A 12993-nucleotide genomic window follows, 5' to 3' on the forward strand; every position below is an offset into this window, starting at 1 on the left:
CTCTACTGTTGTAAAGCATGAAAATGGATGGCCATAATAGCAGATGAGAGATGAACAAAAAGTACTGAGTAGACACCAAGTGAAGGAAAGGTGGTAAGAGAACAAAGGCTTGACATGAGATGATGGAACAACTAAAAACAGGAAAATGGGCTACGTGTGGCCTAAAGAGCCTTGGAGAGAAGAATGCTCCACATAACAAAGGAGTATAGAATTAGAGAAATAACTGGAGTAGAGGATATTATAAAATCCTCTACTGTTGTAAAGCATGAAAATGGATGGCCATAATAGCAGATGAGAGATGAACAAAAAGTACTGAGTAGACACCAAGTGAAGGAAAGGTGGTAAGAGAACAAAGGCTTGACATGAGATGATGGACATTAACTAAAGAGAGAAAGAAGATATCTTTAAAATACCTTGTATGCTTTAAAAATAAAAACTTTTTTTACACATTAAATTTAATATTCTTTGTTACTGCAACTCTTTATGTGGTAAGAAATTTAATGCAAAGATGTTTTAATGATATTCTTCAATTTTATTTATGCTAAATGTTATCCATCAATACAACGTCAAATGCTTTCATTATCTGATGAATCTGAACAATGATAGGAATGCATAGCGAATTAATTGGCACCACTATACTGTACACAATATTGAGGAATTCACACAGCTCTAAAATAAATCGGAAATAATCAAATTTAACATAGCTATAAATTGTGCTTTCAAAAAACAAACTTGTTTTTTGAAAGCGGTAAAGTAAAGGTTTACTTTACCACTTATTTAGTGGTCAGAATGGCTTGGAATGACCTATGCATTAAGACTAGTTTTATAATTTTTTTCAAAAATTCCACTGAGAAATAAAAATACTTACAATAAAGTCCTTGTAATATATATCTAACAGTCATCAAAATTACAATTATACTGCAATAATATTTTCTACTTGACTTTGCTCTACCTACAGTATCATAGGTTTTCAATCTTGTGTGTATGGAATTTCTATGATATATTATAACTTATAAAACATGTTACTTAAAGCAACTGCAATATTGATACTACTTCCTACTAGCACATTTCTCAAAATTGTTTAATGAAAACTATAAAAAATGAGGGTACATATAGTATGAAAGTTATATTTTACCATATTCTTCTTAACCGTTTTAAATTGCACAGAAATTACACTTTGGTAAAATAAATAAAAATAACCCAAGAGAATTTAGAAAACCCATGACTATTTAAATTCTAAATTATTGATAATGATATCAGTTATCTGAGATGCATACCTACCACATCATAGTTAATATTCCAATAAAAGTTATTAGACCTTGATTATGGGATATTTTAAACTAAACTCAGTGTGATGTTATAAAAGATGAAGATAAAATTAATAAATTACAACTTTAAGGCACATATAAAAATGATCGTATTGTGACCTAAATCTGACATTATACATATGCAGTGAATAGTTTGCCAAAATCATATATCATGATTAATCACATACATTTTTACAGAGCTCAAAACTTATCCTTTGACAATACTTAGTAAACTGCAGATGCCATTCTACACCTGAATTTAAATGGTCCCAAGATCAATCTAGCACAATCCGATAAATGTGGATCGACGAAGTACAATATAACTTTATGCAGTGTAAAATTATTAACATAAACAGAAAATAATATCATGATCTTACTAAAGGAAGAGAGTGTACAAATGTAATGTGAAAAGAATGACTAAAACCATCTTCAACCTGAATATTCCACTCATATTATACTGCTTTTCTGATGTTTGTAATGACTATACTTCAGTTTTTATTTAGCATTACTATTTTATTCTGTTTTGCCAAATCAAATGATTGCAGTTGGGCCTCTTTTTGTGTGTTTGTGGTGGTGGGGGGCTTAATCTAGACCAAAATTATTTTATTATTGAAATAATCGCTGTCATTTGTATATGTAAATTAGTGATTACTGCAGTGAAATAAAAACTACTAGGACATATCACTTGAAATTTTGTGGTCTATTTGTTAGAAAATGGGCATCAGTTATTATTTTCAAACTTTCTAAAGCAAAGCAGAAGTTATATTTCAGATGTTTAAAAATTACAGAAACTGTATGCTCTCTCTTTTCCAAAGAATATGAAGTAGGTGACAGTTTTTATATAAATATAGGATACAAATGAGGCCTTTATGAATAGTTATGATTTCCCAGGGAGATTTAGTGTGTTCCAGAAATACAAAATTATATATGTAATTTAGTTTTCTTTTTCTTTTGACACTAATGTACTGGATTTCTCACAGTGACACTTATAACTACATGGAAGTTTGGTGATATAACAGCAATAATAAATGATCTACATAAATAATATTTACAAAAGAGAATAAAAAATAATTAAACCCAAAACATCAAGTATATCTTTATATCTATTATGGTTCCAAAAAAAAAGTTATCAAGTTTGGGATGATTAAGAATGCTTGATGTCTTGCTTCTTAATTGGTGTCATAGATTTTCTTATTAAAATTATATTATATTATAACAATTTTTAACTACTTTGAATTTCTGAATTGAGGCAAACTTCTTGGTAACTAAGAATTTCATATGGATTTGGGCTTTCCATTTTTTTCTATGAAACTTCATTCTATTAAGCCTCTTAACACAAATTCTACCCATCACTTAGCCTAAAGTGATGGGTAGGATTTAATGTACTATAAACTGAAGCGATGGCCATTCATAAGCTAGTTATGGAAAAAACTGAGTACTGTTTAAATCTTATAATTATGGTGTGAATCAAAAACATAATAAAATTTCATTTCTTTTGTCAGTACAGGTACACCAGTTTTCTGGCAACAGATCCTTTAGTCTGGACAAAATGACTATAGTGCACTTGAAGTTCTCATGACCACTGGAGTTGAAACAACCATGGTGCAGAAACTGTATGATACTTACATATTGATTTTTACGTTTATGATATAAAGAAACAAGGAGAATTTTTTTTTTTTTTTTTAATGCTGAAATTCTTTGCAAACAATGATGTCCAGAAGCCATGGCTTGATTGATGATAGGATGGTTTCGACAATTTCAGAGTGATGGGGCAAATTTGTTGGGTAGCATCTCAATGAAACAGATTAAATTATTCCACAAAGAACTTAAATTAGAACATAAATGTGACTATAGTGGAAGATGGCTTCAAAAGGTTTAAGAAGCGTCATGGAATTTCCATGCACTGTGTGTGCGCGCGTGGTGAAAAACAGTATATAAACCACAAAGGAGCTACTAAGTATGTAGATAAATTTGTAACTGACAACACCTCAGTCCCAAGAAAGTGTATAATGAGAATGAAACTGCATTATATTGACAATGAACACTGCAAAGGACATTAACAGCAGAGGATGACAAAGGGTCCACATGAATCAGATAATCTAAGGATAGTGTTGAAAAGTTTCTGTGGCTGAAGCACAAGCTTATCCCAGTGCTGAACTTGTGTGTGAGAAAAAAATTGTTTATACAGTGTGCCTACCATCAAACTGTACAATCATTATCCAACCCTAAGATCTGGGAATATTATACTCTACAAAGGCTAAGTATTGCCCATTTTTCATAAAAAATAGTACCTGAAAGAATGTATGCGTCAACACTAAGAAAATGCTGGCATAAGTTGTGGGTAGTCTTGATGTTTGATAATTATCTTGATGAAAATATTGGCAATGACTTGACAGAATTTGATGCATCACAAGATAAAGAAGTTGTTCATGAGTTACCTGAGTATGCAAAAAAAGTGTTACTAGACTTGATGCCAAGGATAAAGCAAGCAGACTTAATAAAGAAAATCTGGCCAAGTAGACAAACATTGATGAAGAAACACCTGTTGTTCACCACTATACTGACTGAAATTATTTTGTTCTAAATCCTGATAAAAACAAGTCATGATGAAACTGATGTAGAGTTGCTTTCACAAGTTACTTTACTTGAGTTGGCAGGCAAATTAATAAAGATATAGAGAAATGTACCTTTATAATGGAACAACAGCCAATGAATTTTTATTTAATGTATAAAAAAATTGCACAGGGAAAGATCAAAGTAGATGAAATGTCTAAAAACAGCTTAGAAGAAAGAATGTCAGAGCAGTAGGTCCATACCTGAATAATTCTGTGGCTTAAAGTACCAAAGATGTCCCCCCCCCCTTTGCAAAAAACATCACAGATATTATTATTATGGGAAACTCAAGGAGTCCTTAGACTCATCAAGGGAGGCCTTAAACATCATGTCCACACAACTATACGACATTCTCACAGTATCTATCATACCTTGCCTTGAACTCACTCACTGTCATAGCACCCACAACAGACTGTGGCAGCTTATTCCACTCATTTACCACTCTAAAAGTAAAGAACCCAGCTCTAACACCCTTACTAACCACACTCTTGTCCATTTTCCATAGGTGTCCCCTAGTTCTCCCACCACCAGTCCTGATCTCAAAAATATCCCCTGAATTAATCCTATAGAAACCCTTTAGCAATTTGAATGTCTCAACTTTTCTGCCTATCAACTAATTTCTGCAACCCACAAATCTTCAACCTGTTCTCATAAGGTTCATTCCATAGACCTGCTATCATCTTGGTCACTTGCCTCTGGATCCTCTCCACCTCCTCCCCATCAAGAAGAAACCTAGGTGACCAAATCTGGGCACAGTAGTCGAGATGAGGTCTTATCAAGGTACAATAACTTGCTTGTCTCTGCTCATCAAAGTATTTTTCAACAACCAAGTGAGTTGATGAGCTGATTTGGCCACTTTTGCAATGTGCCCCCTAAACTTCATCTCCATATCCACCAACACTCTCAAGTCCCTGGCCTCATCAATCTCCTGGAGTACAGTTCCACCAATGTGGTATACCGCTGCTAATCTTTTCACCTCAAAATGCGTAACCTTAAATTTTGTCACATTAAATTGACATCCATTCTCCTTAGCCCAGAACTCCAATCTATCAAAGTCTTCCTGCAAGATTTTGACATCTTCTGCATTCACTATTGCCCTACCTAACTTTGCATCATCAGTGAACAAATGAACTGTTTCTCTTAGATCCTTCCCTATATCGTTAATGAACAAATTAAACAGCAGTGGTCGAAGAACAGAACCCTGCGGCACACCACTAGTCACAGGCCGTCTTTTGGACTCTACTCCTGAATAAACTACTCTCTGATATCTCTCCATCAACCACCAACCCTATATCCATTCCCATATGTCGTAGTTTACGGATTAGAATTCCATGTGATATCCTGTCAAATCCCTTAGCCAGGTCCAGCAGTATCACTGTAAACTCATTACCCTTATCCAGTTCAGCCGTCACTGTGTTATAAAACTTGAGCAAGTTACTGAGGCATGATCTACCCTTCACAAAGCCATGCTGTCCCCTGTACAGTATCTCATTTTCATCAATCCATTCCTGTATTTTTCCTTTGACTACTTTCTCCAAGACCTTGACGACTCCTGATATGCTGATTGGTCGGTAATTTGCAACAGTAGTCTTGGATCCTCATTTATGCAGTGGAACTATTTTCCCCTCTTTCCACACCTTCGGGACTAAACCAGACCCCGAGACTCAGATTAAACAACATGGTCAAGGGCACTGATAATTCTTTAGCTGCTTCACGTAAGACCCGTGCCTGTATACCATCCAATCCCACAGATGTATTCACATTAAGGTTCTGTAATAGACTATTCACCTCCACTTCATTCATCACAATTCACATATAAACTAATGGCTCCTTCATTTTTTCAATGTCACCACCTGGATAATATACTCTTGCAAAGTGCTCACACACCATGAAAGGGTATAATTAATGGGCCAGTAGTGCAATGATGAATATTATTATGACCCCCAGTGGTCTGGCTAATACAGCAGGGTTCTTGTACAATGGGTGCCATAAAATTGGGTGGTGTACCTGTAATAGTAAAAGAAATTAAATTTTGTTAGTAATTATTTCTAACTTGATGCCATTGTTAAGAAGTTATGAAATAAAGCAGAAATAAAGAAATTATGCAATAAAATTAAACCACCATGGATTTCATATCTTTCTTAAACTGATAAATATAAAACTCTTCATCAACACACACAAAATCACTACAGTGGAGAAACCAGCTAATTTCATTTCACAGTATTCTGTAATGAATCTCTTATAATATTAAATTGGATTCACAGTGATATAAATTATTTTAAAAACCATTATAATCACAGCCTTGAAATTTGAAGACGGCATATAATTACCAACCTAGTGTCTTAGAATGCACATAATTTTTACTGAAGGTCTTGAAAAAGAAAATTAGAGATGTTTGCAATTTATTTATTTCTAGAATGCTTAATATCTTCCCGGTATATGATTTTGGCGTTATACAACAAATTCCATTCCCTAAGAAAACATTATCCTCATCGTTGCCATGCATGTGTCCTAATACTAGCAGAACTTGGTTTTGAACTCTTCGGCCTCTGAAGTGAAGATGCGGAACCTGACAATGTACCTGCTTTCCCAGCAGACTGCAAACTACCTAAACTTGACCGAGAAGATGATCGTGCAGAGCTCCTACATGATGACACATGAGGTGACAACCTACTTGCAGAAGTTGGTCTTGAGGATGATTTAGATGAAGATGGTAAGCTGCTTAATCGTTCAAAATCCTGAAGTAGATAAGTACGGCTTAGCTCTCGAGATGGCTTCGCTGCTTCCAATCTTTTTAATAAAGCCTACAAAAAGTAATTATCAAACTAGTCATATATATATATGTATGCAAGAATAAAAGGACTGCATGAATAATTAAAACAGCAAGGAAATTTTAGTTCAGAATATCTCACTAAAAGAACTTTCTGCAGCCAATTATATAGATTTATCATGGCTCAAATACATATAAAATTAATTTTATATATACTGGGATGCAATTCATAATGAATACAACTAGTTAATATTTATTATGCATGGAATTAATCCCTCATGTATGTTTGCATAATAGAACATACATGAGTGATTAATTCCATGCATAATAACTGTCAACCCTCCAATGAGCATTTTGCTATGTGTGTGTCTTACTTTGCTGCATAGAAAATGACCATGTTACATGGAAGAAGGCTTAAAGAGCATGCTATTACTATATCAAACAAATTATTAAATATACATGTGGTAAACTTCACAATTTTTTCTTTATATGAATCTCACCTACAAAAAAAGTTGCAAACCTATTTGCATAGTAATGTGGATGGACTAAGGGTTAGATAATTTGGTTCTCCTGCTCTTGAAATCATATATGGAACTTTTTTTCAAGCCTCTTCTGGTTTCACATTCTCTCTCTCTCTCTTCTTCTTCTCATGGCAGGTTGAGTTCCTCAAAGATGAATTTTTGCCATTTTTCTGTCTGCTGTCTTTTTATGTAGTTCTATTATGGAGTTTAAGTGGGTGCTTTCTTCAATGTTGTCAATCGATTTCTTTCTTGGTCTTCCTCTGCTGGGCTTAATAGGTTTCATATTAGGTGACAAAAATTGCCTATCCTCAAAAGATGTTCACAAATCCATGCTTACTCTGGAATTTAAACTTCTCATATTAATTATCATTAAGGGAGACTTCGAGCAAGTTTGGGACTCATCAAGGAAGGCCACATATCACCTACACCAGTTTTCCTATCTTTTTCTTGAATTCACTTGCACTGATGATAGTGTTGCCCAACACTATTGTTAATTTTAAATGGCATCTGTTAAAGAGTGTATGACAGACAATTACCACCATCACATGGACTCTAATGCAATATATTATTGTCTGAAACAGCATACATTTCATGGTCAATGTGCTTGAGTTTACAGGATGAAAAACCCAAGTTTCCAGGAGAAACAGCCTGCTTGCCTGTGACAGAGATCAACCAGTCAAAGAAAGGATCAGAAAAAGTTCCTCTAGTCCACAATCTAGCACTATAGATGCAAATGTCATTTTCACAGGGCTACACAGGAAAAAAAACTGTTACATGAGCTAATGTTGGAAAAACGTTTCTGTAGATTTGCTAAGCTAAATTTCTTTAAATTGAGAGGACATGACTTTTTTTTTTTAGCAAACAAAAGTTTTCTGTTACGAGAGCAATCATGAATTTTTTGTCCCTTAGCCTTTGCACTTTGAAATTCAAACACCTGCAGGAAATGCAAATGAGATTAAGAGAGCCACAGTAATGTTGTCTGGGATCTTCATCTACCATCTGTATTTTCAGACTCAAATTGCATCATTTTTTTTTTCTCTCAGAACATGAAGTTGAGAGGGAAATTGAAAACTCATCGAAAAAATTATTTAAGCTTTGCAATACAAATTTCTGTTTTTATTTCTTATTTTGCTTGTTTCTTTTCTTTTTTTTCCATTTTAACTAAGTGGTCATCATTACATTTTAGTAAAAGTGACAAATTAAAAATTGAACAGCCTTACAGAAAATGCATCATTCAGCTACACATTAACATTACTTAGACTATTATAAGGGTAAACAGAAAAGCAATGTATGTTCTTAATACTAGTGAGATACTTTTCATTGTAGTAAATGCATAATAGACAGCTCATAGAAAAAGTTTACTCTTACAATTCCCCCCCCCACACACCTCCCATACACACACATCTGATATTCTGTACAAGTGGATACTGCAAAGAGAAGCCAAAGTGTAAAATATTAGATGATAATAAAAACAAAGCATCTGGAAAAAAAAAAACAGCGTTTGAATTTTTAGCCTGTGACAGATGGCTGATGTGGACAGGAAAGGAAACTTCACATGGAAGAAACTGAAAAGACTAATCGGAATGCAGTTTTCCTATATGTGTGAGAGAGAGACCTGAGAGGAACTCAAATATCATAGTTTCTTTTGGCATATACATACCAACTGCTCTAAAATGATGTGAGAATTTTTTGCAAATAGAAACAAGTGGTGGCTCTATGAATCCATTTCAAAATTTTAATAGTAAAACAAATATCTTCTTGGTGTACATGTTGTTGTTATAATGAACATTTAGTAGATTAATACAATCTGCTATATTCTAAAGAAATTGTACCTAATCATAATTTCATACTAAATATTTAACTGCACTTTGCAAAATAGCAAAAAACTTCAGCATGTTTAGTATTAAATAATTTGGTACTATGTAGTTTTATTAACAAGTACATATAACATTACAGGTGCATAAATTATTAAGTCATGACACTTAATAGACAAGAAAATAAAGTGCAGGTTTATGTTTACTGTAAAATGGGCACAATTAAGATCAGTGGCATTCATGGGTGTGTGTGTCAATCATACAGTGAAGCTAAAGCATCATTGGTGCAGTGGAAAATGTATTTTACTCTTCGTGTAAAGTGGTAGTTATTACTATCAAATCTTAACAAAAATTAAAACTGCCCAATATCTTTCCTGAAGTCTTAAAAATTAAGTTCATTCAATCAGATGGGCACAATGAAGCTAACAGGTGTTGGTGGTTTAATGAAATATCATCCAAGTTGGCTTCTTTATATTGTTCCATGTGCTGGTCAGTTAAGGGAAGGAGCAAAGAGATCCCATGATAACCCATATCTCTGCAGGTCAGCACTGTTTCAAATTTTTTCTTTTGTTTTGCTTCAGAGGCTATGTAGAAAGCTATGCATTCATATGGATCAACATAGGTGATATTGTAATTATAAAGAAAGACACTTTGAAAGTTTTTTTATCCCTTCCCCAATAAGCCTTACATCTGACAGTGAAATTCAAGTAATTTAAGATTTTCACAAACATCCATGCTACAGAGAGAATTGAAACCACAGTCTACAGGATGGAGAAGGAGCAGAGAATACTTTCTACTTAGAGTAATAAGAAGTGATGCTGATTTTTCATGTTAATAATTGGAAGATGTTAGTTACACTTTGAAGTCCAGAAGTAAAAAAGTAAATTAAAAAGTTTATAGATATTATTATACTGGTGATTCCATGGAATCCATAAACTCATCAAGGAAGGCCCTATGCATTATGCCAAGCACTATCATACATTGCTTTGAACTAGTTCACAGTCATGCCACCCACAACAAACTGGTAACTTATTCCACTCATTCACCACTCTCCAAGCAAAAAAATCTAGTCCTCATACCCTTGCTAACCACACTCTTTTTCAATATCCAAAGATGGTCCTAGTTCTCCCACTACCAGACCTATTTTGAAAAATTTCCTGTGTTAAAAACCTTGCAGCAATTTGTATGTCTCAATCATATCACCCCTTTTCTGTTTGTCAGCCAATTTCTGTAATCTACAAACCTTGAATACCTGTTACCATCTTGATCACTTGTCTCTAGATCCTCTCCAAATATATAATTTAATAATGAGTATACACATAATTAAACTATGTAGCAGTTTCATGCAGTAGCGAACAGCAAAAATTCCCACTTAAAATGATGTCACCCAATACTCTGTTAAGGTTGCTTTTTCTTTTCACAATACAAATTATGTATTCATCAAATTCTTTCCTGCTTCTGTAGAAATAAAACCAATGTAATAATGTTTTTTATTTCTTTTTTTTTTTTTTTTAATTTTGTTCTTTCAGGATTAAATCCAGTATTTTTATGTAAATTACTAATGAAAAGTGTAAACCTATTGTACTTAATACCATGGGTGAGCTTGTTTGTTTTACGTTTAATGATGCTATGGTCATCCTGCACAGTACACAAGATAATAAATAAGAAGCATATACAGATATAAAAATCAGTATATAAAAACAAATGTAATATATAAATAAATAAAAGAGTAAAAACAGATATAAAATCATTGTAGAAAAACAAATGTAAAAGGTGTGCAGAAACAGAAACAAGATATAAAAAGGAGTATAAAAAAGTATACTCCTAATACTAATAAAGTACAAAATTTGTAAAAGAGGGTATACATCGATACTCTATAAAAATATAAAAACAGGGGTGACACTTGATAAACCTGATAAAATCTGCCTGAGTGTACAGTACTCAGACAGATTATGAATGTGATTAAAATAATGACTATTTCATTGGCAATATGAGGACAATTGATTAAAACATGAGTGATGGTTACATCACTCAGAGCAACTCACATGCACGGCATCCTACCTCAATAGGAAGGAGCATGTAAGATGACTGACCTATGTACAGCAGAGAAAGAACTTCTTCTTTATGGTCTGGTCCTTGCCACAATTTGATTTCAGGCTTAATTTGATGGTGCTTATTATTAGTCTTTCTATTCCATGATGACTGCTACTGGGATAAAAGTTTGTCCCAGTGGAAGTCATCATGGAATGAGAAACATGCTAACCTAGCTGCAGTATCTGCAGATTTCCATTATTCCCAATGTTGCTTGGAATCCACAGACGGTACATGTCCAAATATAGCTTCCATAACTGAGAGAGGATGTTGATTTCAGAAAGCACTGGATATTTCTGCTGTTCTAGACTTCTTAGTGCCTGTAGAGAACTTCATGCATATGAATGTGCTATGCATCTCTGGTAACTATGCAAACTCGAGTCACCTACAGCTCAGCAATATAAAGTTGTTACATTTTAATGGGATCTGAGCAAATATTATGCTGTCTGGAAGACAACAGATGATCCCACTCAGGCCTCTGATTTTAAACTATCAGTGCAAATAGCTACCAAATCAGAGGCTTTAATTCTAAGTTTAAAAGAGCTACTGGTAGATAACATGAGGGGGCAGAAAATTTGTGCAGCCTGCAGAGGGAGAAAAGCTCCAATTAGTGACATCTGTGCTATGTTGTCTACCCCAATATCTAGGGATTGTAAGAGAGCTTTTATTTGCAAACTAAAGGGTTTATATCAGTCTGACAGATGTACAGATTCTCCCACCATGGAAAATGGTCACATGAGATGGTCTAGCAGAGATTTTATTTTCATAGCATATAATAGAGACCACTGGTGATGCTGAAGCAACAAAGGTGGTTCATTTGCTTTGACATACAGACTAGAGATCAGTGAAGTTCATAATGCTCCAGATGCAGTACTTATGGCTTGCTGGTAAATAGGATCTAGCCATTGCAGGTTACTCTCTTTAGCAGAAGCACAGACTTGGGACCCATAATCAAGTTCTGATCTAATCAGTGCCCTGTATCCAAGTGAAGCAAAGACATCTGTCAGCACCCCAAGAGGTGGAAGATAGGGTGCAAAGGACATTGATTACTTTATCGCACTTATTTTGCAACTGATATATGTGAGGAAGTAAAATGAATTTCTCATCAAACATAAGCACCAAGAACTAGGCTTCTGTGCAACTGGGATTAAAGTTTGTCTTAGTCTGAGTTCTGGGTCAGAATGAAGACCATGTCTGCAGCAAAAATACAAGCAAACTGTCTTCCACTGATAAGTCTGAATCCATTTTGAAAGATGTTCAATGGCTTAGCTGTCTTTCCATGATCCTCATATTACATGAATGATAGAAGATAATAGTCATCCACACAAAGAGCATTACTTACAGATGGAGGAAGTAGTTCAGTTATCGAGTTAACTTTAATTGCAAAATGGGTGATGCTCAAAACTGAACCTTGTGGGATTCCCTCCTCTTGGATATATGGGTCAGGAGAGCAGTTCTCCTTCAAACTTGGAAAATTTGGTTGCATAAAGTGTTTACAATAAAAAAAAAAAGGGGGGGGGGGAAGAATCCCTCTGAGATTAAAATTGTGTAGATCTTTCAATATTCCAAATCTCCTAGGAATGTCATATGCTTTTTACATATCAAAGCCAATACTAAGTGCTTGCATTTAAGGAAGATATCTCTGATGGATGCCCCCAGCCAGAACAGATATCAGTTACAGAAGCCGGATTGTGTTCTGTAAAAAGTTGTTTCTCTCCAGAAATCGTAAAAGATGAAAGTTAACCATTTTTTGTTTTAGCAAAAATCTCCCATAGTGTGTTAGCAACTATGCATCCATTATGTTTGAGAGGATAGAGAGCTGGTGGGTGGCATATCCACCTTTCATTTCCCAAATTTTATCCCATACTTTTCGGTTC

General features: G+C 34.3%; 1 protein-coding gene across 1 annotated transcript in view; it reads right to left on the reverse strand.

Annotated features, from left to right (window-relative positions):
- Positions 1-520: 520 nt before the first annotated feature.
- LOC150106682 (uncharacterized) overlaps positions 521-12993 on the reverse strand; it is a 66034-nt gene continuing 53561 nt past the window's right edge. The window contains exon 2 of the mRNA XM_090393280.1: positions 521-6724. Within this exon, the coding sequence (XP_090249406.1) occupies positions 6410-6724 (315 nt within the window). The 3' untranslated portion in view covers positions 521-6409. The remainder of the gene's footprint in view (positions 6725-12993) is intronic.

The sequence above is a fragment of the Typopeltis vanoorti genome, chromosome 5 (assembly GCF_054136105.1).
Source record: "Typopeltis vanoorti isolate ZY-2024b chromosome 5, IOZ_Tvanoo_1.0, whole genome shotgun sequence".
NCBI classification, from domain to species: domain Eukaryota; kingdom Metazoa; phylum Arthropoda; class Arachnida; order Uropygi; family Thelyphonidae; genus Typopeltis; species Typopeltis vanoorti.